This window comes from Pseudorca crassidens, chromosome 7, assembly GCF_039906515.1.
Source record: "Pseudorca crassidens isolate mPseCra1 chromosome 7, mPseCra1.hap1, whole genome shotgun sequence".
Taxonomy (NCBI): Eukaryota; Metazoa; Chordata; class Mammalia; order Artiodactyla; family Delphinidae; genus Pseudorca; species Pseudorca crassidens.
The window spans coordinates 75,031,881-75,059,739 of NC_090302.1; the positions used below are offsets into that span (position 1 = coordinate 75,031,881).

A 27,859-nucleotide genomic window follows, 5' to 3' on the forward strand; every position below is an offset into this window, starting at 1 on the left:
CATGACTTACCCAGCACCCAGACCCAGATTCGCCTTTCTCCTTCAGAGCCCCGGTTCTTAACTGTTAAGTGTACTGCCTTCCAATGAGAGGATTTAAAGAAAGGCCAATGAAAAATATTTCTATAAGCATTTCAAACTCTGATGGACCTAACATTTGACAGTTGTGTTAATGTTAAATATTCTCTTGCTATCTCTTTTCTGGGGGGAGAGGGAGTGGGATAAATATATTAACTAACTATGCCCAGTATTTGGAGAAAATGCAAAATAGTAAGACTAATTGGAAGTCTTTTTATAAGAATTCCTAGTGAAAGGGTATGAAGTATACGGAACACAGCACTGCCTACATATGTCTAGGGGTAAACGCAGAAGCTCCAGAGTCAGACTCCTTGGGTTCAAATCCTGGCTCTACCACTTACTTTCTGAGTGACCTTTGATAAATTATTTGACCTCTCTGAACCTTAGTTTCTTCATTTGTATAAATGGAGGTGGTAACAGTACTTACCTGAAATGGCTGCTAAGATTTAATAAAACTGATTACATAAATAAAGCACTTAGATACTGGGACTAAAATGAAACGGAAAGGGAAAGAAAATGAGATGCAACCATGTTTTTACCTGTAGCCTAATGATGCGGCCATCATTTGTGGCCATGGCTGGCCACAAATCTTGTTTCGATTAGAAAATGTCAGAACACTGGGACTTTTATTTTTCATATTTATTTATTTGGCTGTGCTGGGTCTTAGTTGTGGCACGTGGGATCTTCATTGTCGCATGCAGCATCTTCAGTTGCAGCATGGGACTTAGTTGTGGCACATGGGCTCTAGTTCCCTGACCAGGGATCAAACCTGGACCCCCTGCATTGGAAGCGCAGAGTCTTAGCCACTGGACCACCAGGGAAGTCCCAGAACATTGGGACTTTTAGGGCTCCAGTCTCAGCGTGTAGAAAGGATAATTTTTGGACCCATATGCTTATGATCATTTACAAGAGTTTTTGTCATGCCTGGGTTTAAAAGAATATTTCCTGGTTTGTCAGCGTTGGGTTGGGGGTAGTTATTTTCACAGAACTGTGCTTCAGTTAGAAGGGAGCCTTTAAGATGTCTGTAAAGAATAATTCCTGTGAGCGCTAAGAGAAAAAGAAAAGCTGTCCAATAAAATTTAAATTGCTTTTTTTCCCTTTTTAAGTAGTGGTAGGGTTAGAGTCTACTAACCCTTTTATGAAATGCTAGGATTCTGATTAACATTAAGTAAGACAGTAGTCTAAAAGAATCCAAGTCTTCGTGTCCTTCAGTAACAGCCACAACAAATCAATATTGTTCCCTGGACCACGTGATGTCCTAAGTTTTGGGTGAGAGATGGGAAAGTTAAAATTATATCAGTAATAGCTGGTGCATATTAAGCAGGCCGAAACCTGTTCTAAGCATGTTGATTTAAACTTTACATTAAGCCAGAATGGCAAGTGAACTGACTTCATTTTTACAGATGAGTTAGATGAGGCTCAGAAAAGTAAGGACATATGACCAAAGTCACACAGCACAGTTGATACATAAACCCAGGCCTTCTGGCTCGAAATCTTGTGTAACAGTTCTTAATACTCACTCAGATAAGAAAAGTACAAAAGCTTACAAGCAGGAGACAATGGGAACCCTGACGACTCTCACAAAGGCAAGATAGCTCAAGGATCTCTTCCCAACACCAGTAACCCAGTCCCAGATCCCCTCACTCTAATGAGCTCTCGAGAAAGTTTCTCTAATTTATTACTTTAGCAGAATTTACTAGACATGCTTTAGCAAACTCTTTTGTAAAACGAAAAACTGTGTTATGAGAAGTATTAAGAGATTCTAAAAGCATCTACGTTGTTTCAATTCTTACATGAGGCTTTTTTTTTTTTTTCGGTACACGGGCCTCTCACTGTTGTGGCCTCTCCCGTTGCGGAGCACAGGCTCCGGATGCGCAGGCTCAGCGGCCATGGCGCACGGGCCCAGCCGCTCCGCAGCATGTGGGATCCTCCCGGAATGGGGCACAAACCCGCGTCACCTGCATCGGCAGGCGGACTCTCAACCACTGCGCCACCAGGGAAGCCCCTGCATGTTCTGTTTCTATGTGCTATATTTAATATGAGAAAAAGTGGGGGGAAGCTAGAATGCCATGAAAATACTAATCTAAGAGATCTCATATATTTTAATACATGTATTTAAGTCTACTTAAAGTGCTGTACATTAAAAAAATGCCATAAAGGAATTACAGATGAACAGTTTTTACATTCTTGAGAATGGAACAGACTTTCAAAACATGACACAAAACCCAGAAACCAATAAAAAAGAGATTGATTACACTTTGAAAATAACCTCTATATTATAAAAAAAAAGTATAAATAAGGCTGATGCACAAGTGACAAACTAAAGAAAATATCTGCAGTATTATTAAAAGAGAATATGAATAGGACAAATGAATAGGACAATTTATAAAGGGAGGGCAGAAGGATACAAAGAGCAAATTTAAAAAGAGAGAGAAATAAACATCTTCAACTTCGTAGTAATAAAATATATTAAATTAACTTTATTTTTTTTAATATACCTTCACACTCTGAAATAGGATAAATAAGAAAGTTTGGCAGGGTGTGAGAAAAACCACACACTCCACCATTAGTGGGCGATGTAAATGGACAAACCCTTTCTGGGGTAGTTAACAATATTTACCAGGGCTTCCCTGGTGGCGCAGTGGTTAAGAATCTGCCTGCCAATGCAGGGGACACGGGTTCGAGCCCTGGTCCGGGAAGATCCCACATGCCGTGGAGCAACTAAGCCCATGCGCCACAATTACTAAGCCTGTGCTCTAGAGCCCGTGAGCCACAACTACTGAGCCCGCGTGCCACAATTATTGAAGCCCATGCACCTGGGGCCTGTGCTCTGCAACAAGAGAAGCCACTGCGATAAGAAGCCCACGCACTGCAACGAAGAGTAGCCCCCACTTGCCGCAACTAGAGAAAAGCCCTCGCGCAGCAATGAAGACCCAATGCAGCCAAAAATAAATAAATAAATAAAATTGGAAAAAACCACAATATTTACCAATTTTAAACATGCAGACCCTTTCTGCTAGCTTCTCTGTGTATAGGAATTTATGCTAAAGATACATACGCTCGGGTTTAAGTAAATGTTAACGTGTTAACATCCTCACACATATTTATCACAGAATTTATACTCAAAAAAAATGTAAGCAATCTAAATACCCAAAGGCATTTAGTTCATCTACATTATAGATTCCATATAATGGAATATGTATAGTATAGGTTCCATACAACAGAATTTCATGCAGTCTTTAAAAAGTACCATACAGATCTAGATATGAATGTGGATTCCAGGTTAACTGACAAAAGACTTCTATGATACCTTACTGAGTAAAAAAAGTTAGACACACTGTATATAAAATGATTGTATTCATGAATATTATATATATCTCCGTAGTCATGTAAAGGAGGGTCTATATAAGAGATCTGGAAGATAGCTGTCTTTGACTGTTTTTTTAAAAGATGTTTTTCTGGGGCTTCCCTGGTGGCGCAGTGGTTGAGAGTCCGCCTGCCGATACAGGGGACACAGGTTCATGCCCCGGTCCGGGAAGATCCCTCATGCCGCGGTGCGGCTGGGCCCGTGAGCCATGGCCACTGAGCCTGTGCGTCCGGAGCCTGTGCTCCGCAACGGCAGAGGCCACAGCGGTGAGAAGCCCGCGTACCGCAAAAAAAAAAAAAAAAAAAAAAAGATGTTTTTCCGTATTATTTGAACTCATGCCACGTATTCTCAACTGGGGTGGTACTGCCCCCAGAGGAGTAAAGTTGGCTTTTGAGGAGTGAAAAAAATCTTAGATATTACTATAGTATGTGGCTCTACAAAACTCAATTTAACTGATAAAATATTATCCCTCAGTACTTCATTTTACTGGGGGTGAAGGAGGTAGAAAAAATAGGTTTATTAGGGGGACAATACTGATTTTTAAAAAGTTGAGAAGTACTGATACTGTTCCACATGGAGGTGAATTACTTTTATAACCAGAAATCAAATTTAAATATATCACTGATAACCTCCTTCAGTGAGGTTATATTCACAACTAAGTTCAAGGCTAACTTGTTACTTTCAACAAAAAAATGCCACGTGCACGTTCGACTCAACAGAATATTTAAAACATACATTTCATTGAATATCTAAAAACAACGCTGTTAATGAAGAAAACACATTCAGTGTCGGGTGTTAATCACAACTTTTTATCTTATCACTTAATTGAAAAGACATTACCTTGGTCTCTCAGCTTCTTCAGAGTATTTCTTGCTATGTTCACATACATATTTCGACGGCCACAGCATTCATAAATGGTCTTGTCTTCTATTTTAGCCTAAATCACAAAGTGAACAATTAAATGAAAATATTAAATCCAAAGTCTATGAACAATAAATGTCATTTGCTACATAATGGATAAATATGGCAAAATACTTATCTAACTCAAAAGATGGGGGGAAATGGTGCCACAAATAATAAGCAACTTATTTTACATTCTACGTTTATGTTTTTTGAGAAGAAAAAAAAGCAAACTTAATCCCATGAATGTAATCCAAGAACCAGACACTTATCTTCACAAACTAGAGACCACTGTATGTTTGCAGACAGTGCATGGTGCAAAGCCTCCACAAGCCTACAGTGTCATGAACTCATTTGATTCTCAAAGCAAGGCCCTAACATATCAGAGGCACATACTAGTATTCTCATTTAAAAGGTGAGGACACTAAGGCTCAAAGTGGCTAAATAATTTGCTTAAGATCACACAGCAAAGACAAGACATGATTCTCTTTTCATTATCTTTCTTCTATAAGTTACTTTCCTAAACCCATTAACTACTATTTTTACACCAAAACTCATTAAGATAGGTCAGTAAAAAGGGATGAAATGAGAGAACTGAATAAATAATACATATTATATTATATGTATATTATGTATATGTATACATATATGTACATGTATGTAATATACATATACATATATGTATATGTATATTATGTATATTATTATATTACTAATTTACTGTACACCTAGTATGTACAGGTCTGGAATAAGCTCGTTCAAAGTTTTCTCATTTAATCTTTATTGTGATTCTATGAGTATCACCAATTTATATGAGGAAACTGAGACCGAAGGAAAGTCAGTATCTGGCTTACTGTTGCAGAGCTAGAAATGGAATCCGGGTGTGCTCAAGTTCCGAAGCCAAGACTCTCCTCACTACACTAAACCATCACAGAGAGAACACCATAGGGAGGTTGGAAGACAGTACAGAAGACAAGACAGGGATACAGAAAAAGACAAAGCTGGAAGAAAAAGGGTAACATTTCTCTTTAAGAGGCTCCTTTTTTGTTTCTTTGCTTTGCCATTATTCTGTAACTTATACAGAATCCTAGAGGAGACAGACTTCCGGAATGGTAGGACAAGAACCTTCACAAACTGTCCCACAAAAACAATACAAATACTGGCAAAACAACTAAAACCAACCATTTCAAAACTCGGAAAATTAACCAAAGCCACAGAAAAAAACCTGAAAATTGTCTAAGAGAAACTACTGAACCTCGGTAAGACAGTGGTGTCTCTAACATTTTAGCTTGAGGCTATTCCCACCCGCCTTTCTCCCCAGCTTAGTGGCATCATAGCTGCAAAAAATTGGCAGCCTGATAGCCAACAGAAAGGACAGAACTCTTTTAGAGCTACATTAAAGGCATCATCCCCAGAGCACAGTCAGTATTTTGTCCGAACAAGCAGCTTCCTGGAAAAATCTCTATCCCCAGAGTGCCGTGAGTATTTGATTGGACTCAGAGCTCAGCTCATGGGAGGAAAAAAAAAAAAACCTATCCCCAGAGTACTATCAAAACAATAGTAAATGGGTGGCAATATGGCAGCTACCTAAGGCTATGATTTCAGGTGGGTAAACAAGAACCTGCCTAGGAATTTAAAAGGAAATCTTGGAGAACTAGATTTTGAAACTTTGAAAAGCTCTGACATATTCTTAGGGTGTCAAAGGTGACCCAAGAAAGATCTGGGAAAAGAGAAGCTCCCAATAACTCACTAGCGGCTGACCTTGAAACCCTGCAGGTTTACAGGAAGTAAAAGCTAAGGCTGTCTTATAAACTGCAACAAGTTTGAAGGCATGCCTTCTCACATAGATCCTCTAGTGGGAAGGGATAAAAAGGGTGGAAGACATACAGACAAGGCATTTAAGAAACTCTTCTAACCAGTCATTGGCTGACCACTAAATTGTACTGACACAGGATGACTCCTAAAATAAATAATAAAAGAACTGAAAAAAAAATGCCACCAGAGGACTTAAGTGTCCATACACTGGAAGCAATACAGAATCTACAGAATTAGTTCAGAAAAGTCAGTAAGCAAGTAAGTAGCAACAAGAAAAACAATTACAAAAACCTAGCAACAAAATAAATACCTATCTGACCCTAGAGTTATTATGATACATTATTTAACTGTATAGTTTTCTACAAAAAGTCATGAGACATGTAAAGAAACAGGAAAGTATGCCACTAACAGGAAGCAAAAAAGCAGTCAAGAGAAAATGCTCCTGAGAAAGCTGAGATTTGGGACTCAGTAGACACAGACTTTAAATTAGCTATTGTAAATATGTTTAAAAAATTAATGGAATGATGTCTAGAGAATTAAAGGAAAGTGTGAAAATGATGTTTCATCAAATAGTACCAATAAAGAGAAATAAAAATAGAAAAAAAATTGAAGTTCTGGAGTTAAAAAGTACAAAAATTACATGAACAATTCACCATAGGGGCTCAACCCCAGATATGAGCTAGAAGAAGAAATAATCAGTGAACCTAAAGATAGACCAATAGAGATTATTCAGCTTCAGGAGAAGAAAAAAGAACAAGATAAAATGAACAAAGCCTCAGATGCCTGTGGGACACCATCAAACAAACATACCTATATTCACATAATATGAGTTCCACAGGAAAAGGAGAAAGGAGCAGAAAAAATATTGAAGAAATAATTGCCAAAAACGTCCCCAATATTATGTAAAATATTAACCCATACATCCATGAAGCTCAACAAACTCCAAGTAGAACTTATTCACAGAGAGCCACACTTAGACATGTCACAGTCAAACTGATGAAAATCAAAGACAAAAAGAAAATCTTGAAAATATCAATAGTAAGAGAAAAATGACATTATGTACAAAGGATCTTTAATAAGATTAAAGCTGATTTCTCATCAGAAACCATGGAGGCAGTGGAATGACATCTCAAAGTGTTGAAAGAAAAAGACTGTTAACCAAGAATTCTGTACTCAACTAAACTCTTCCTTACAATGGAGGAGAAATGAAGACATTCCCAGATAAACTCTCAGGGAATTTGTCATTAGCAGATCTATCCTGCAAGAATTGCTAAAGGGATTCCTTCAGTCTGAGAAGGACACTAGACGGTAATTTGAATCCACATGAAGAAATAAAGAACACTGGTAAATGTAACTTCACAGGAAAATATATGAGAATAAATACGTATTTGTTTGTAATCTATTTCTTCTTCATCTATTTTAAGAGACAATAACATAAAGCAAGAATTATAAAATTGAATTACAGGTTTTATAATATATAACGATGTAATTTATATGACAGTAATGGTATAAAGGAGGGGTAGAAATATACTGGAGTAAATTTTTGAATACTATTGAAATTAAGTTAGTTTTAGTTTGAACCAGATTGTCACAAATTAAGATGGTAATTGTAATCCTTACTATAAACATTAAGAAAATAATTCAAAAGATATAGTCAAAGAAATGACATGGGCATTTAAATGGTATACTAGAAAATATTTAACCCAAAACAAAGCAATAATTGTAGAGGAAATAAAAAGACACAAGACATAAAAATCACATTGCAAAATGGATGATGTATCAATAAATCCTACTTTATTAGTTATGAGTCACTGCATTAAATGTGAATGGATTAAACACTCCATTTACATTTGGAAGAATGGGGGAAAATATGGGTCAACTGTATGCTGTCTACAAGACACACACTAAATTCAAAGACCAAATAGGTTGAAAGCAAAAGGAAGAAAAGAGAGATACTTTGTAAGCACTAATTAAAGATAGCTGGAGTGGCTGCACTAACGTCAGACAGTATAATCTTTAAAAGAGAAATTGTCACTAGAGACAAAGACATTTTATAATGATAAGAGTGTTAATCTATCAGAAAGACATAATGACTATAAACAAATATGCATCTTACACCAGAGCACCAAAATACACAAAACAAAAACTGATAGAATTGGAGAAACAACAATTCAACAATCAGAAACTTCAATGCCACACTTTCAATAATGGATACAAGTCAGAATATCAAGAAAAAATGGAATACTTCAACAAAACTATGAAGCAATTATACCTAATAGACATCTATTGAATACGCCACACAACAAGAACAGAATACATATACTTTTCAAGTACACATGGGACATTTTCTAGGGCAGATCCTATGTTAGGTCATAAAACAATCCTCAATAAATTTAAAAGGACTGAAATCATACAAAGTATGTTCTCTAACCACAATGGGACTATATTATAAATCAACAGCAGGATATTTTGGAAATTCATTAATATGTGAAAATTGAATTACACATTCCTAAATAATGAACAGGTCAAAGAAGGAATAAAAGGGAAACTTAGGGGAGAGACCTGCCAGATGGCGGAAGAGTAAGACATGGAGATCACCTTCCTCCCCACAAATACATCAAAAATACATCTACATGAATCCTGGTAGGGGACCTTAGACTTCCAAAAAGGTGAGAAAATCCCCATGTAACTGGGTAGCGCAAAAGAAAAAAGAGACAATGAAATTGGGACAGGATCTGCCCCTCTGGAAGGGAGCTGTGAAGGATGAAAAGTTTCCACACACTAGGAAACCCCCTCACTGGTGGGGACGGGACGGGGAAGCTTCAGAGCCTCGGAGGAGAGGCAACAACAGAGGTGTGGAGTGCCGAGAGAGAATCAGTGCTGACCAGCACTCACCAGCCTGAGACACTTGTCAGCTCACTTGCAGGGGAAGGTGGGAGCTGGGTGCTGAGGCTTGGGCTTCGGAGGTCAGACCCCTGGGAGAGGACTGGGGTTGGCTGCATGAGGACAGCCTTGGGGGGCTGGTGCACCACAGCTAGCTGGGAGGGAGTCTGGGAAAAAACCTAGGCCTGCCAGAGAGGCAGGAGACCTTTGTTGTGGGGTGTGTGAGGAGAGGGGCAGCCCTGTCAGAAGAGCTTCTCTCTCTGTGTGCTCACAGATGGTAGAGCAATGGTAGAGCAATGCCTACATGGGCACAAGCATGAGCTGTGGCTGTTATCTCGGACCCCAGAGGCTGCTGCCACTGCCACCAAGGGTCCTGTGTGCAAGGCAGGTACCTGCCCACAACTTCCCAGCAGCCGGTGCAGCCTGCCACTGCTGAGGGTCCTGAGAACCAGGGCCAACTTCCCCGGGAGAATGCGTGGCGCACCTCCTTAAGCTCTTGCAACTTCACACCAGCCTCTGCCACTGCAGGCACTCCCCACACATCCCAATTATGACTGCTATATCCCTCTCCCCGCAGCCTGAGCAAGTGAGCCCTAATCAGCTGCTGCTTTCACCCCCTCTTGCCTGGACGGGGAACAGACACCTAAGGGCAGCTACATGCAGAGGCGGGGCCAAAACCAAAGCTGAACCCCAGGGACAGTGCGACCAAAGAAGAGAAAGGGAAGTCTCCCCAGGCAGCTCAGGAGCAGTGATCAAATCCCCGCAATCAGCTGGGTAAACGCTGCATCTGTGGAATACCTGAATAGACAATGAGTGTTCCCACAATTGAGGCTGTGGACTTTGGGGACAACTGTGGACTTTGGGGGCAAGTACACGCAGGACTAAGGCCAGGTCAGAGTCTGAGCTGGCCCCACAGTGCCCACAATAGGTCCAGAGACCCACCTAGAAGTACCAGAGGGCTTCCTGAGGAAGCAGGGATTGTCTGTGGCTCACTATGCGGCCAAGGACACTGACAACTAAGGCCACAGGAAAATACCACTACTTTCTTTTTTGGTTCTGTTCTTCTTTTTTTATTATTATTTTTTTAATTTAACTTTTTAATTTACTTTTCTTTTTATGCTTTTATTTTTAAAATATATTTTACTTAATTGTTTTACCTAATTCTACTGTACTTTTATATTATATTGTGTTTTTTGCTTGTGTTTGTTATTTTCTTTCTTTTGCTTTGTTTTCTTTTTTAACTGTATTTTATATTTTTCTATTTTTACTTTACTACTCTGTCATTTTGTATTTTTTCCTTTTGTTTTCATCTTTCATCTTTACATTTTATCATTTTTGTATTTGTTTTATGTTTTCAGTGCCTTTTTTAGTTTGCTTTCTGCATTTGATTTGTTTCTGCTTTTATGTTTTTGTTAGTTTTTAGTGTTTGTTTTGGTTTTGGATTTGTTTATTGGTTTGGTTGCTCTCTTCTTTGTTTTCTCTTCTTTTGTTTTTCTTTTTGTGAGTGCCTGTGTGTATGTTTCTTTGTGTGATTTTGTCTGTTTAGCTTTGCTTTCACCATTTGTCTTGGGGTTTTGTCTGTTTGGGTTCTTTTTTGTTTTTTCTTTATGATTTTGTTTTTCTTCTTCCTTTTCTTCCACACCGTGTGGCTTGCAGGGTCTTGGTGGTCTGGCTGGGGATCAGGCCAGAGCCTTGGGGGTGGGAGAGCCGAATCCAGGATGTCAGACCACCAGAGAATTCCCAGCCCCATGGAATATTAATCAGTGAGTGCTCTCCCAGAGGTCTCTGTCTCAATACAAAGACCCAGCTCCACCCAACGGCCAGCAAGCTCCAGTGCTGGATGCCTCACAGCAAACAACTAGCAAAACAGGAACACAACCCCACCCATTAGCAGACAGTCTACCTAAAGTCATACTAAGCTCAAAGACACCGCAAAACACACCACCAGATGCAGCCCTGCCCATCAGAGGAACAAGATCCAGCTTCACCCACCAGAACATAGGCTCCAGTCCCCCCAACCAGGGAGTCTACACAAGCCACTGAACCAAACTCACCCACTAGGCACAGACAACAGAAGTAAGAGGAAGTATGACCCTGCAGCCTTTAGAAAGGAGACCCCAGACACAGTAAGTTAAAATAAGACACAGAAATATGCAGCAGATGAAGGAGCAAGGTAAAAACCCACAAGACCAAACAAATGAAGAGGAGATAGGCAGTCAACCAGAAAAAGAATTCAGAGTGAGGACAGTAAAGATGATCCAAAATCTTGGAAATAAAATGGAGAAAATACAAGATATATTTAACAAGGACCTAGAAGAACTAAAGAACAAACAAGCAGTGATGAACAACACAATAACTGAAATTTAAAATACTCTAGAAGGAATCAATAGCAGAATAACTGAGGCAGAAGAATGGATAAGTGACCTGGAAGACAGAATGGTGGAAATAACTGCCGCAGAGCAGAATAAAGAAAGAAGAATGAAAAGAATTGAGTAAAGTCTCAGAGACCTCTGGGACAACAGTAAATGCACCAACATTACAATTGTAGAGGTCCCAGAAGAAGAAGAGAAAAAGAAGGGGTCTGAGAAAATATTTGAAGAGATTAGAGTTGAAAACTTCCCTAACATGGGGAAGGAAATAGTCAATCAAGTCCAGGAAGTGCAGAGAGTCCCATACAGGATAAATCCAAGGAGAAACACACTGAGACACATATTAATCAAACTATCAAAAATTAAATACAAAGAAAAAATATTAAAAGCAGCAAGGGAAAGGCAACAAATAACATACAAGGGAATCCCCATAAGGTTATCAGCTGATTTTTCAGCAGAAACTCTGTAAGTAAGAAGGGAGTGGCATGATATACTTAAAGTGATGAAAGGGAATAACCTACAACCAAGATTACTCTACTCAGCAAGGATCTCATTCAGATTTGAAGGAGAAATCAAAAGCTTTACAGACAAGCAAAAGCTAAGAGAATTCAGCACCACCAAACCAGCTCTACAACACATGCTAAAGGAACTTCTCTTAGTGGGAAACACAAGAGAAGAAAAGGACCTACAAAAACAAACCCAAAACAATTAAGAAAATGTTAATAGGAACATACATATCAATAATTACCTTTAATGTGAATGGAGTATATGCTCCAACCAAAAGACACAGGCTTGCTGAATGGATACAAAAACAAGACTCATATATATGCTGTCTACAAGAAACCCACTTCAGACCTAGGGAAACATACTGACTGAAAGTGAGTGGATGGAAAAAGATATTCCATTCAAATGGAAATCAAATGAAAGCTGGAGGAGCAATACTCGTATCAGATAAAATAGACTTTAAAATAAAGAAAGCTACAAGAGAAAAGGAGGGACACTACATAATGATCAAGGGATCAATCCAAGAAGAAGATATAACAATTATAAATATATATGCACCCAACATAGGAGCACCTCAATACATAAGGCAACTGTTAACAGCTATAAGAGAGGAAATAGACAGTAACATAATAATAGTGGGGGACTTTAACACCTCACTTACACCAATGGACAGATCATCCAAACATAAAATTAATAAGGGAACACAAGCTTTAAATCAGATAGCTTTAAATCAGACAAAAGAGATCAGATAGATTTAACTGATATTTATAGGACATTCCATCCAAAAACATCAGATTACACTTTCTTCTCAAGTGTGCATGGAACATTCTCCAGGATAGTTCACATCCTGGGTCACAAATCAAGCCTCAGTAAATTTAAGAAAACTGAAATCATATCAAGCATCTTTTCTGACCACAATGCTGTGAGATTAGAAATTAATTACAGGGAAAAAAACCCGTGAAAAACACAAACACATGGAGGCTAAACAATACATTACTAAATAACCAAGAGACCACTGATGACATCAAAGAGGAAATCCAAAAATATCTAGAAACAAATGACAATGAAAACATGATGACCCAAAACCTATGGGATGCAGCAAAAGCAGTTCTAAGAGGGAAATGTATAGCAATACAATCCTACCTCAAGAAACAAGAAAAATCTCAAATAAACAACCTAACCTTAAACCTAAAGCAATTAAAGAACCAAAAATACCCCAAAGTTAGCCGAAAGAAAGAAATCATAAAGATCGGATCAGAAATAAATGAAAAAGAAATGAAGGAAACAACAGCAAAGATCAATAAAACTAAAAGCTGGCTGGTTCTTTGAGAAGATAAACAAAATTGATAAACCATTAGCCAGACTCATCAGGAAAAAAAGGGAGAAGACTCAAATCAACAGAATTAGAAACAAAAAAGGAGAAGTAACAACTGACACTGCAGAAATACAAAGGCTCATGAGAGAGACTACTACAAGCAACTCTATGCCAATAAAATGGACAACCTGGAAGACATGGACAAATTCTTAGAAAAGTACAACCTTCTGAGACTGAACCAGGAAGAAATAGCAAATATGAACAGACTGATCACAAGCACTGAAATTGAAACTGTGATTAAAAATCTTCCAACAAACAAGCTCAGGGCCAGATGGCTTCACAGGTGAATTCTATCAAACATTTAAAGAGCTAACACCTATCCTTCTCAAACTCTTTCAAAATAAAGCAGAGGGAGGAATGCTCCCAAACTCATTCTATGAGGCCACCATCACCCTGATACCAAAACCAGACAATGATGTCACAAAAAAAGAAAATTACAGGGGGCTTTCCTGGTGGTGCAGTGGTTGAGTCCGCCTGGCGATGGAGGGGACATGGGTTTGTGCCCTGGTCCGGGAAGATCCTACATGCCGCGGAGTGGCTGGGCCCGTGAGCCACGGCCACTGAGCCTGGGTGTCCAGAGCCTGTGCTCCGCAATGGGAGAGGCCACAACAGTGAGAGGCCCGTGTAACGCAAAAAAAAAAAAAAAAGAAAGAAAATTACAGGCCAATATCACTGATGAATATGGATGCAAAAATCCTCAACAAAATACCCGCAAACAGAATCCAACAGCACATTAAAAGGCTCATGCACCATGATCAAGTGGGGTTTATCCCAGGAATGCAAGGATTCTTCAATATACGCAAATCAATCAATATGATACACCATATTAACAAACTGAAGAATAAAATCCATATGATCATCTCAATAGATGCAGAAAAACCTTCTGACAAAATTCAACACCCATTTATGATAAAAACTCTCCAGAAAGTGCACATAGAGGGAACCTACCTCAACATACTAAAGGCCATATATGACAAACCCAAAGCCAACATCATTCTCAATGGTGGAAAACTGAAACCATTTTCTCTAAGATCAGGAGGAAGACAAGGATGTCCACTCTCACCATTATTCGACATAGTTTTGGAAGTTTTAGCCATGGCCATCAGAGAAGAAAAAGAAATAAAAGGAATCCAAAATGGAAAAGAAGGACTTCCGGGAAGATGGCGGAAGAGTAAGACGCGGAGATCACGTTCCTCCCCACAGATACACCAGAAATACATCTACGCATGGAACAACTCCTACAGAGCATCTACTGAACGCTGGCAGAAGACCTCAGACCTCCCAAAAGGCAAGAAACCCCCCACGTACCTGGGTAGGGCAAAAGAAAAAACTAAACAGAGACAAAAGGATAGGGACGGGTCCTGCACCAGCGGGAGAGAGCTGTGAAGGAGGAAAAGTGTCCACACACTAGGAAGCCCCTTCGCGGGTGGAGGCTTCGGGAGGCGGAGTGGGGGAGCTTGGGAGCCGCGGAGGGGAGCACAGCAACAGGGGTGCGGAGGACAAAGCGGACAGATTCCAGCGCAGAGGATCGGGCCGACCGGAACTCGCCAGCCGAGAGGCTTGTCTGCTCGCCCGCCGGGGCGGGCGGGACTGGGAGCTGAGGCTCCGGCTTTTGTCGGAGCGCCGGGAGAGGACTGAGGTTGGCGGCGTGAACACAGCCTGCGGGGCGTTAGTGCACCGCGGCTGGCCGGGAGAGAGTCCGGGGAGAAGTCTGGAACTGCCGAAGAGGCAAGAGACTTTTACGTCCCTCTTTGTTTCCTGGTGCACGAGGAGAGGGGATTAAGAACGCTGCTTGAGAGAGCTCCAGGGACGGGCGCGAGCCGCGGCTAAAAGTGCGGAGCCCAGAGACAGACATGAGACGCTAGGGCCGCTGCTGCCGCCACCGGGAGGCCTGTGTGCGAACACAGGTCACTAGCCACACGCCCTTCCGGGGAGCCTGTGCAGCCCGCCACTGCCAGGGTCCCGGGATCCAGGGACAACTCCCCCGGGAGAACGCACAGGCGCGCCTCAGGCTGCAACTTCTCGCCGGCCTCTGCCGCCGCAGGCCCGCCCCACACTCCGTGCCCCTCCCTACCCCCGGGCCTGAGTGACCCAGAGCCTCCGAATCAGCGGCTCCTTTAACCCCCGTCCTGTCTGAGCAAAGAACAGACGCCCTCCGGCGACCTACACGCACAGGCGGGGCTAAATCCAAAGCTGAGCCCCTGGGAGCTGTGAGAACAAAGAAGAGAAAGGGAAATCTCTCCCAGCAGCATCAGAAGCAGCGGATTAAAGCTCCACAATCAACTTGATGTACCCTGCATCTGTGGAATACCTGAATAGACAACCAATCATCCCAAATTAAGGAGCCCTGTGGATGAAAGGCTCTTGGTGCTGCAGCCAGGAGTCAGTGCTGTGCCTCTGAGGTGGGAGAGCCAACTTCAGGACACTGATCCACAAGAGACCTCCCAGCTGCACATAATATCAAACAGCAAAAATTTCCGAGAGATCTCCATCTCAACGCCAGCACCCAGCTTCACTCAACGACCAGCAAGCTACAGTGCTGGACATCCTATGCCAAACAACTAGCAAGACAGGAACACAACCCCACCCATTAGCAGAGAGGCGGCCCAAAATCATAATAAGTCTACAGACACCCCAAAACACACCACCAGACGTGGACCTGCCCACCAGAAAGACAAGATCTAGCCTCATCCACCAGAACACAGGCACTAGTACCCTCCACCAGGAAGCCTACACAACCCACTGAACCAACCTTAGCCACTGGGGACAGACACAAAAAACAACAGGAACTACGAACCTTCAGCCTGCAAAAAAGGAGACCCCAAACACAGTAAGATAAGCAAAATGAAAAGACAGAAAAACACACCGCAGATGAAGGAGCAAGATAAAAACCCATCAGACCTAACAAATGAAGAGGAAATAGGCAGTCTACCTGAAAAAGAATTCAAAATAATGATAGTAAGGTTGATCCGAAATCTTGGAGATAGAATGGACAATAGAATGGACAAAATGCAAGAATCAGTTAACAAGGACCTAGAAGAACTAAAGATGAAACAAGCAACGATGAACAACACAATAAATGAAATTAAAAGTACTCTAGATGGGATCAATAGCAGAATAACTGAGGCAGAAGAACGGATAAGTGACCTGGAAGATAAAATAGTGGAAATAACTACTGCAGAGCAGAATAAAGAAAAAAGAATGAAAAGAACTGAGGACAGTCTCAGAGACCTCTGGGACAACATTAAACGTACCAACATTCGAATTATAGGGGTTCCAGAAGAAGAAGAGAAAAAGAAAGGGACTGAGAAAATATTTGAAGAGATTATAGTTGAAAACTTCCCTAATATGGGAAAGGAAATAGTTAATCAAGTCCAGGAAGCACAGAGAGTCCCATACAGGATAAATCCAAGGAGAAATACGCCAAGACACATATTAATCAAACTGTCAAAAATTAAATACAAAGAAAACATATTAAAAGCAGCAAGGGAAAAACAACAAATAACACACAAGGGAATCCCCATAAGGTTAACAGCTGATCTTTCAGCAGAAACTCTGCAAGCCAGAAGGGAGTGGCAGGACATATTGAAAGTGTTGAAGGAGAAAAACCTGCAACCAAGATTACTCTACCCAGCAAGGATCTCATTCAGATTTGATGGAGAAATTAAAACCTTTAGAGACAAGCAAAAGCTGAGAGAGTTCAGCACCACCAAACCAGCTCTACAACAACTGCTAAAGGAACTTCTCTAGGCAAGAAACACAAAAGAAGGAAAAGACCTACAATAACAAACCCAAAACAATTAAGAAAATGGGAATGGGAACACACATATCGATAATTACCTTAAATGTAAATGGACTAAATGCTCCCACCAAAAGACACAGATTGGCTGAATGGATACAAAAACAAGACCCATATATTTGCTGTCTACAAGAGACCCGTATGCTAACACATATATATGGAATTTAAGAAAAAAAAAATGTCATGAAAAACCTAGGGGTGAAACAGGAATAAAGACACAGACTTACTAGAGAATGGACTTGAGGCTATGGGGAGGGGGAAGGGTAAACGGTGACAAAGCAATAAAGAGGCATGGACATGTATACACTACCAAACGTAAGGTAGATAGCTAGTGGGAAGCAGCCGCATAGCACAGGGAGATCAGCTCGGTGCTGTGTGACCGCCTGGAGGGGTGGGATAGGGAGGGTGGGAGGGAGGGTGACGCAAGCGGGAAGAGATATGGGAACATATGTATATATATAACTGATTCATTTTGTTGTGAAGCTGAAACTAACATACCATTGTAAAGCAATTATGCTCCAATAAAGATGTTTAAAAAAAAAAAAAAAAAACAAAATGGAAAAGAAGTAAAGCTGTCACTGTTTGCAGATGACATGATACTATACATAGAAAATCCTAAAGGTGCCAGCAGAAAACTATTCGAGCTAACTGATGAATTGGTAAAGTAGCAGGACACAAAACGCACAGAAATCTCTTGCATTCCTACACACTAACAATGGAAAATGAGGAAGAGAAATTAAGGAGACACTCCCATTTACCACTGCAAAAAAAAGAATAAAATAAGTAGGAATAAACCTACCTAAGGTGCAAAAAACCTTTACTCAGAAAACTACAAGACAGTGATGCAAGAAATCAAAGATGATACAAACAGATGGAGATATATACCATGTTCTTGGATTAGAAGAATCCACATTGTGAAAATGACCCTACTACCCAAAGCAATCTACAGATTCAATGCAATCCCTATCAAATTACCAATGACATTTTTCACAGAACTAGAACAAAAAATTTTACAATTTGTATGGAAACACAAAAGACCCCAAATAGCCAAATCAATCTTGAGGGAAAAAAACAGAGCTGGAGGAATCAGGCTCCCAGACTTCAGACTATACTACAAAGCTACAGTAATCAAGACAATATGGTACTGGCACAAAAACAGAAATATAGATCAATGGAACAGGATAGAAAGCCCAGAAATAAATCCACACACATATGGTCACCTTATATTTGATAAAGGAGGCAAGACTATACAATGGAGAAAAGACAGTCTCTTCAATAAGTGGTGCTGAGAAAACTGAACAGTTACATGTAAAAGAATGAAATCAGAACACTCCCTAACATCATACACAAAAATAAACTCAAAATGGATTAAAGACCTAAATATAAGGCCAGACACTATAAAACTCTTAGAGGAAAACACAGGCAGAACACTCTATGACATAAATCACAGCAAGATCCTTTTTGACCCACCTCCTAGAGAAATGGAAATAAAAATAAACAAATGGGACCTAATGAAACTTAAAAGCTTTTGCACAGCAAAGGAAACCATAAACAAGAGAAAAGACAACCCTCAGAATGAGAGAAAATATTTGCAAATAAAGCAATGGACAAAGGATTAATCTCCAAAATATACAAGCAGCTCATGCAGCTCAATATCAGAAAAACAACCCAATCCAAAAATGGGCAGAAGACCTAAATAGATATTTCTCCAAAGAAGACATACAGATGGCCAACAAATACATGAAAAGATCCTCAACATCACTAATCATTAGAGAAATGCAAATCAAAACTACAATGAGGTATCACCTCACACCAGCCAGAATGGCCATCATCAAAAAATCTAGAAACAAGAAATGCTGGAGAGGGTGTGGAGAAAAGGGAACCCTCCTGCACTGCTGGTGGGAATATAAATTGATACTGCCACTATGGAGATCAGTATGGTGATTCCTTAAAAAACTAAAAATAGAAGTACCATATGACCCAGTAGGACCATATCCTACTACTGGACATATACCCTGAGAGAACCATAATTCTAAAAGAGACATGTACCACAATGTTCACTGCAGCACTATTTACAATAGCCAGAACATGGAAACAACCCAAATGTCCATCGACAGACAAATGGATAAAGAAGATATGGCACATATATACAATGGAATATCGCTCTGCCATAAAAAGGAATGAAACTGAATTATTTGTAGTGAGGTGGATGGACCTAGACTCTGCCATACAGAGTGAAGTAAGTCAAAAAGAGAAAAACAAATACCATATGCTAATGCACATATATGGAATCTAGAAAAATGGTACTGATGAACCTAGTGGTAGGGCAGGGATAACAATGCAGACGTTGAGAACAGACTTGAGGAGACGGGGGGAATGGGTGGTTGGGATGTAGTGAGAGTATCACTGACATAAATACACTACCAAATGTAAAACGGATGGCTGGTGGGAAGCTGCTGCATAGCACAGGGAGATCAGCTTGGTGCTTTCTGACCACCTAGAGGGGTGGGATAGGGAGGGTGGGAGGGAGGCTCAAGAGGGAGGGGATATGGGGATATGTGTGTGCATATAGCTGATTCACTTTGTTGTACGGCAGAAATTAACACAACATTGTGAAGCAATTATACTCCAATAAAGATGTATAAAAAAATAAAAGGGAAACTTAAAAGTTCTTTGAGATGAATGAAAATGGAAACACAACATAATGAAACATATAGGATGCACCTATAGTGCTTAGAGTAAAATTAATATTGTAAATCGCTATATTAAAAAGATCTCAAATCAGTAAATTTGCCTTCCACCTTAAGCAACTAGAATTTTAATGGGAAACTAAACCCAAAGAATGCAAAAGGAATCAAATAATAAAGATTAGAGTGGAAATAAGTAAAATAAAGAATTAAAAATGAGATAATCATAAAAACTAAAAGTTCATTCTTTGAAAAGATCAACCAAATAGATAAAACTTTAGCTAGATTGACCAAGAAAAGGCTCAAATTATTAAAATAAATGAGGGCTTTCCTGGTGGCGCAGTGGTTAAGAATCCACCTGCCAATGCAGGAGACATGGGTTCAAGCCCTGTTCTGGGAAGATCACACATGCTGCAGAGCAACTAAGCCCATGTGCCACAGCTACTGAAGCCCGCATGCCCTAGAGCTTGTGCTCTACAACAAGAGATGTCACCGCAATGAGAAGGCTGTGCACCACAATGAAGAGTAGCCCCTGCTCACTGCAACTAGAGAAAGCCCACACACAGCAACGAAGACCCAATGCAGCCATAAAAAAAAATAAATAATAAAATCAATAATGAAAGAAGACATCATTAGAGAACTTGCAGAAATAAAAAGAATTATAAAGGAATACTATGAACAACTATATGCCAATAAATTAGAAAATTTAGATGAAACAGAAGGGACACGTATAAAAAACCCACAGTTACTATTGCACTTAATGAAGAAAGACTGAAAGTTTTTCTCCTAGAATGAGGAAAGAGATAAGCATGGCTCCTCTTATCACTTCTATTCAATATCATACTGGAGTTTATGCCTAGAGAAATTAGCCAAGAAAATGAAATAAAAGTACCCACATTGGAAAGAAAAAAATAAAACTCTATTTATAGAAGATATAATCTTTTATAAAGAAACTTCCAAGGAACTCAATAAAAATGATTAGAACTAATAAACAAGTACAGCAAAGTTGCAAGATACAAGATCAGAAATCAATTGTATTTTTACACACTTGTAATGAATAATTTGAAAATAAAATTACAAAAACAATTCCATTTACAATAGCATTAAAAAGATTAAAACACCTAGGAATAAGTTTAACAAAAGCAGTTCAAGACTTGTACTCTGAAAAACTACAAAAACTGTTGAAAGGATCTAAAGATCTAAATAAATGTAAAGACATCCCATGTTCATGGCTCACAAGACCTAATATTGTTAAATGGTAATACTCCACAAATTGATCTACTGATTCAGAACAATCTCTATCAAAATCCTAACTTGATATTTTTGCAGAAAATACAAGCTGATCCTAAAAGTTATATGGATATGCCAGGGACCAAAACGTTCTTGAAAAAGAACAACAAATTTTAAGAACTCACACTTCTAATTTCAATACTTACTACAAAGCTACAGTAATTAAGACTGTGTAGTACTGGCATGAGGACAGAAATAGAGATCAAAGCAAGAGAACCAGAGCTCAGAATTTATGGTCAGTTACTCTTATATTTACAACTGATTTCTGACAAAAATGACACAAAAATTAAATAAGGAAAAATAGTCTTTTCAACAAATGGTGGTATAACTGGATATCCACATTCAAAAGAATGAAGTTGGACCCACTACCTCACACATTATGCAAAACTCAACTCAAAACAGATCATACACCTAAGTGTAAAAACTAAAACTTTCAATCTCTTAGGAAAAAAAAGAAATAACTCTTTGTGACCTAGTTTTCTTACATATGATACCAAAAGCACAAGCAACAGAAGAAAAATAAATTGGAATACATCACGGTGAAAAACTTTGTGCTGCAACTGATACCATCAAGAAAGTGAGAAGACAACCCACAGAAAAGAAAAAATATTTGCCAATGTTTTATCTAAGAGACTTGTATCCAGAATACATAAACAACTCTTATAACTCAACAGTAAGAAGACAACGCAAAATATGGGCAAAGGATTTGAATAGACATTTCTGCAAGAAGATATACAAATGGCCAACAGGTATATGAAAGTATGTTCAACATCGTTAGTTGGTAGGGAAATGCAATTCAAAACTACAAATGAGCTACCACTTCATGCACACTAGGATAGCTAGAAAGAAGACAGATAATAACAAGTGTTGGCAAGGATGTGGAGAAACCAGAACCCCTGTATGTTGTTGGTGGGAATGTAGTGATATAGTCACTTTGGAAAACAGTTTGTTAGTTCCACAAAAAGCTAAATGTAGAACTAGCATATAACCCAGCAATTTTACTCCTAGAAATATGCTTAAGGGTAATGTAACTATTTGTCCACACAAAAACTTGTACACAAATACAAATAAACATTCTGTACAAATGTTTGTTATTCATAATAGCCCCAAATGGAAATAATCCAAATGTCCATCAACTAATGAATGGAGAAATAAAATGTGTATATCCATAAAACAGAATATTACTCAGCACTGACACATGCTATAACGTGGATGACCCTTGACAACATTATGCTAGAGGAAAACATTACGCCAGTCACAAAAGAACCACATATTACATGATTCCATTTCCATGAAATGTCTAGAATAGGCAAATAAATAGAAATAGAGAGTAAATTAGTAGTTTCCTAGGGCTGGGAGATATGGAGGAGTGGGGGAATGGCAGATGAAGGGTAAACAGTGTCTTTTGGGGGCGATGGAAATGTATTTAAATTAATTGTGGCAGTGATCGCACAACCCTGTGAATATACTAAAGTTACTGAACTATATATGTTAAATGGATGAATTGTAGGGTATGTGAATCATATCTCAATAAAGCTGTTAATAAAAAGAATTCTTAAATTGACCCTTCCTCACTCCTAATGCATGAATCTCCTGTTGTGATGACAATTTAGCTTATATCCCAAACACTTTTAGCAACTGGCAGCTCACTGTTTTGTGAATCTGTTTTATGGACAGCATATCAGTTACAAAGGTCTTTTTCATGTCGATCTGAAATCTGCCTCTTGTTTCATCCACCCATGGTCTTTTAAAATAACCTCCAGAGTCATCTGAATTCACCTCAGTCAGAGGAAGGGCAGCACAAAGCCCAAATCTAGTGCTCAGACATGTATTTGTCTAACAGTGTTTTAAGTAGAGATTTTAAGATAAAAATTATTGGAAGATTAGAAATCTGTACATTTTGAACTTGAATTTCCAAACTGCAATAATCAGATGGAGCCAAGAGGTATCTGCCCACCTTTAGATGGAACTTATTCTATCTAGTAAGCCACCATCCTCACCACTCCACATTGGATTTTGAAAATATGCATGGGGTGAGAGCTACAGCTATTGCCACTGATCTGAAAGGTTTCAATTTGGGAAAAAGGTTTTGAGTAGGAACTGCAAATACAGGTGCTGCCAAGAAACCAGGCATGGCTTATAAATGAGTGTAGCAGGTGTGCCTAATAGGGAGTGGTGGGGACTGTGGCTCACTAGACAGTACATAAAGGGGGAGACACAACTCAGATTAATAAACTACTTGCTTTGATATGAAATCTCAGGACTAAGACAGTTTTACCACTAAAAGTAACCAGGGGCTTCCCTGATGGCACAGTGGTTAAGAATCTGCCTGCCAATGCAGGGGACATGGGTTCAATCCCTGGGCTGGGAAGATCCCACATGCTGCGGAGCAACTAAGCCCGTGCACCACAACTACTGAGCCTGTGCTCTAGAGTCCACGAGCCACAACTACTGAGCCCATGTGCCACAACTACTGAAGCCTGTGCACCTAGAGTCCATGCTCCACAAGAGAAGCCACCACAATGAGAAGCCCGCACACCGCAACAAAGAGTAGCCACTGCTCGCTGCAACTAGAGAAAGCCTGCACATAGCAACAAAGACCCAATGCAACCAAAAATAAATAAATTAATTTTTAAAAAAACCTGATGAATCTCCAACATAAAGAGTTTAATTATTAAAAAAAAAAAAAGTAACCAGAGTACTTTTTACAAATTACCAAGACCAGAAAAGTAATTCAAGAGGGAGAAAAAAACTAGGTCCACAGCCTGGCTTCAAAAAAGTAGTGGAGAGAAACTGAATAAAATTGTTTGCTAGTTGTGCCTCATGAGTTCTTTAGTCAAAGTAATAGTTACTAAGAGTGTGTGTGTGTGTGTGTGTGTGTGTGTTTTCTGATAAATTACATTGTTTAGTATTGACCTTGTTAAAAGCCTCATCCTGTTTTATAAACTCCCAAATACTTCTCAAAAAAGAGGTTGACATAGCGTTGTCTTATTTCATCAGGTACTTTGGACGAGGATTCTGATTCTCCTATGGCCCTTTTCTGATGAGCCACTTTATGTTTCAACATCTTGTTAAATATAAAATTGATTAGAGAAAAGAAGAATACATGTGTGTTCTGTTTAACATTCCTACTATGTGTATGAAAGTATAACTATCTTAGCTAAGTTTTATATCCAAAATTAAATTTAAAAATAATTTCAAGTTTTAAATTCATCAGAAGTAGAATAAATGCAAGGCATAAATTATCTACACTCACAAAAGGGAGAAGGGGGACAGCTGCCTGTATGTCCACCATTATTAAGGCTGATCTGATTACCCATCTAATCCCTTTGCTGTTTCCATATCCAGATTCTTAGAACCATGGTTTGGTCCTCTGATCAGCGTATAAGAAGGTGTGCAGTTTACTATTCTTTTTTTTATAAATTTATTTATTTATTTTTGGCTGCATTGGGTCTTCGTTGCTGCGCGAGGGCTTTCTCTAGTTGCGGCGAGCGGGGGCTACTCTTTGTTGTGGTGCGCAGGCTTCTGATTGCGGTGGCTTCTCTCGTTGTGAAGCACGGGCTCTAGGCACGCGGGCTCAGTAGTTGTGGCGCACGGGCCTAGTTGCTCCGCAGCATGTGGGATCTTCCCGGACTAGGGCTCGAACCCGTGTTCCCTGCATTGGCAGGCGGATTCTTAACCACTGCACCACCAGGGAAGTCCCAGTTTACTATTCTTAAAACAAATATATGTCCCAATGCCTTTCAGTTACCTTTTCATTAAGAAAAATGTTTGGACTTAAATTTATGACAATCTTTGCATGTTCAATATTAAAACGATCCCAGCTAGAAACAAGGTGAGCATTCCTTTTGACGGACTTAAAAAGACTAAGAATTCTAGGATGAGTTAATCTACCTCACTTTTAGGAGGGACAAAGCCTTAAAACTGACCGGTAGTTTTCTGCTAAAGAATATTTGGTAAAAAGAAAAAAAAATCATTGCCACAAGTAGGGGAAAATTGACTAAAGAGGAAAGGTTGTACTATCATATTACTAGTGGGCATTATTTTCTAAAGGTCTGTCTCTCTGTCTCCTTGTCTCTCTCACATATGTACACATATACAACCCTCACTGGATGTGGCTTGAAAGGCATATTCCAATGTAAAACTTTTCTCTGAAAAACTCTGAGGCAGCTTAAATTAATCATAGCTACAGATATTTTAGGTCTGAAAAAATGCCTAATGTTTCCAAGGATAGGAAAACCAAATTAACCAAAAGTGACACACAGGCACACATCCCATGATAATATGAAAATAACTATATCTAAGGGTAACCAAAAAAGGTTGAAATTTCTCTTCAATAGGTTTGGCATTTATCTGAATTAGGGGTCTTCGGAGAGAAGAATATACCCACTCTCCAAGGGGCTCTATATACGGGTATATGATGGTAATTAGAAATAAAATTCTTATCTTCAGACTTAGTTTATAGTACCTTTACAGGAAAAGAAGCAATACTTTCCACAGGAATGTGTGATCTGTTTGGCTTTGCAGTTGGATTTTCCTTTGAAAGAGCTACATCCCCATGAAGGCTGTCTGATGTACATGAATTTTCTAAGAAGTTTAAAATGAATGAGAGAAAAAGGAAAAGGTAAATTTTAATGTCATTAGTCTCAGATGATGAGTTTATTTCAATCATCAACTCAAAGTTTCACAATGCTTCATTTATAGGCTTGATCTCTCTCTCTCTCTATATATATATACATATATTTTTTTTTTCTTGAAGAAAACAAAATGCAAACACAAAAGGGTCCCAATAACCACCTCCAGTATAACCTAGAACAAATTTAAATAATTTATAAAGCAACTTGCTCCATGTAAGAATGCATGCAAAATACTACCTTTTATTGCCTAGCGTACAGAGATAAACAATATAAATGATTTAGATATCAAGCTAATCGTATTATTTCATGTAAAGCTCTAGGTGATTGACTTAACTATAATGGGGAATATATGGACTTCATAAGAAACATTTTTAAAATAAGGTAAAACCTCATTTATTAAATAAGTGAGTTAAAAAAAAGAAGATTTTCTCATACCTCCTGAGGCTTTCCTTTGGGTCTGAGAGGCTGGACATGCAAATGTATTTTTTTCCTGTTCTGAAGTAGCAGCAACAAAAGCCTGCCCACCCTTAATGGCAGCCATTATCTGCACTGCCTGTTGCTGGGCCTGAAGGATTCCAGTGTGACTAATTAATGGTGGGACTGGTCCCCTGGATGGCCTAGTGATCTCTTTACTGGTTGGAACCTATAGAGCATCAACATAAAACAAAAAAATCCTGATTTTAAAAATGGATAAGATGGATAATTTCACTTTCCTTTTGCACAAAAGCTCTTTGGAATTGACTACATTCACAATACTACATGTAGTCCGATATACACATAATTGGAATATTCCCAGAAATAAAAAAAACTGAACAATTTAAGCATATAATTTAAGACATTTTTTTCTTGAAATAACAGAAAATTAAATCTTATAAGAAAATGACACTTTGTATGCAGGTAAAAGTGGTAATAAGACATATCCTAATGAAGTTATTGAAATTCAAAGTTAAGAAAAGAATCCATTAGGTAACCTGGCAGACGTATCAGGTGACCCATACAGGGAGAAATAGCAGGCTAGCATCAGACTTCTCCACAGCAACGTTCATTATGAGAAAAGAAGGGAACATATGAAAAAATGTTCAGCTTCACTAGTAATCAAAGAAATGTAATATAAACTAAGGAAATAAAATTTCACTCAGATTTACAGGTTTAAAAAATGATAATACCCATTTTTTGTAAGGTTTGTGGGAAGGGAACCCTGGAACACTGTGTAGGACTGTAAATTGTCACAACTCTTCTAGAAGGCAATATGGTAACATTTTTTTTTTTTTTTTTTTCCGGTACGCGGGCCTCTCACTCTTGTGGCCTCTCCCATTGCGGAGCACAGGCTCCGGACGCGCAGGCTCAGCGGCCATGGTTCACGGGCCCAGCCGCTCCGCGGCATGTGGGATCTTCCCGAACCGGGGCACGAACCCGTGTCCCCTGCATCGGCAGGCGGACTCTCAACCACTGCGCCACCAGGGAAGCCCGGTAACATATTTTTAAAATCATAAAAATCTTTATCTTCTTTTGCCCAGTTACTTCTATTTGTGAGAATGTATTCTTAAAAAATTGCTGATGAAACCGACAATCATTTAAATATAAGAATTTGGGGGGAAGTTATATAGCACAGTAATGTGAAAACTAACCACCACATCACTTGCAATTAAAGAGAAACAAGGTTAGCCTCCTAAAAACCTTTTTCATAAGAGAGAAGGGGAGAGAAACTAGTTTAGTAAATATCTATAGTATCTGACCCCGGGATGCACAGGTATTCACTATCTCCATTTCACGGATATGGAAAATGAAATAGAGAAATTAAATAATTTGCTCAAGCATGTTCAACTATTCTGTAAAGAACTGGAATTCAGGGTCTTATTTGCGACTTAGAAACATAGTCTTTTTATGCCATGCAGAAGATTCTGCTGTCAGTATGTACCAAGTAAAAATAATACAGAGACTAGAGCAGAGAAATAAAGTTTGTGTTAAATAGCACTTTTTAACACAAAAGTGTTAAAGGAATAATACTCGCTGCAGTGTTTATACAGTTTCTTTACATGTCATAAAAGAACTTCAGCATTTATAATATAAATTTACAAGAGGTTCAAATTGCTTTGAAAAACTACCGTCAATTCCCCTTACTCACGCTAGTTAAGTTCTACAGAGTCCCGCAAACAAT

General features: G+C 39.2%; 1 protein-coding gene across 1 annotated transcript in view; it reads right to left on the reverse strand.

The window, feature by feature from the left end:
- The window catches only part of LOC137227916 (RNA exonuclease 1 homolog), a 51,368-nt gene that overhangs the window by 15,116 nt on the left and 8,393 nt on the right, over positions 1-27,859 (reverse strand). Inside the window, exons 5-7 of the mRNA XM_067744553.1 lie at positions 26,137-26,344; positions 25,533-25,651; positions 4,283-4,379 (exon numbers count right to left, since the gene is read on the reverse strand). Coding sequence (XP_067600654.1) covers positions 4,283-4,379; positions 25,533-25,651; positions 26,137-26,344 — 424 coding nt within the window. The remainder of the gene's footprint in view (positions 1-4,282; positions 4,380-25,532; positions 25,652-26,136; positions 26,345-27,859) is intronic.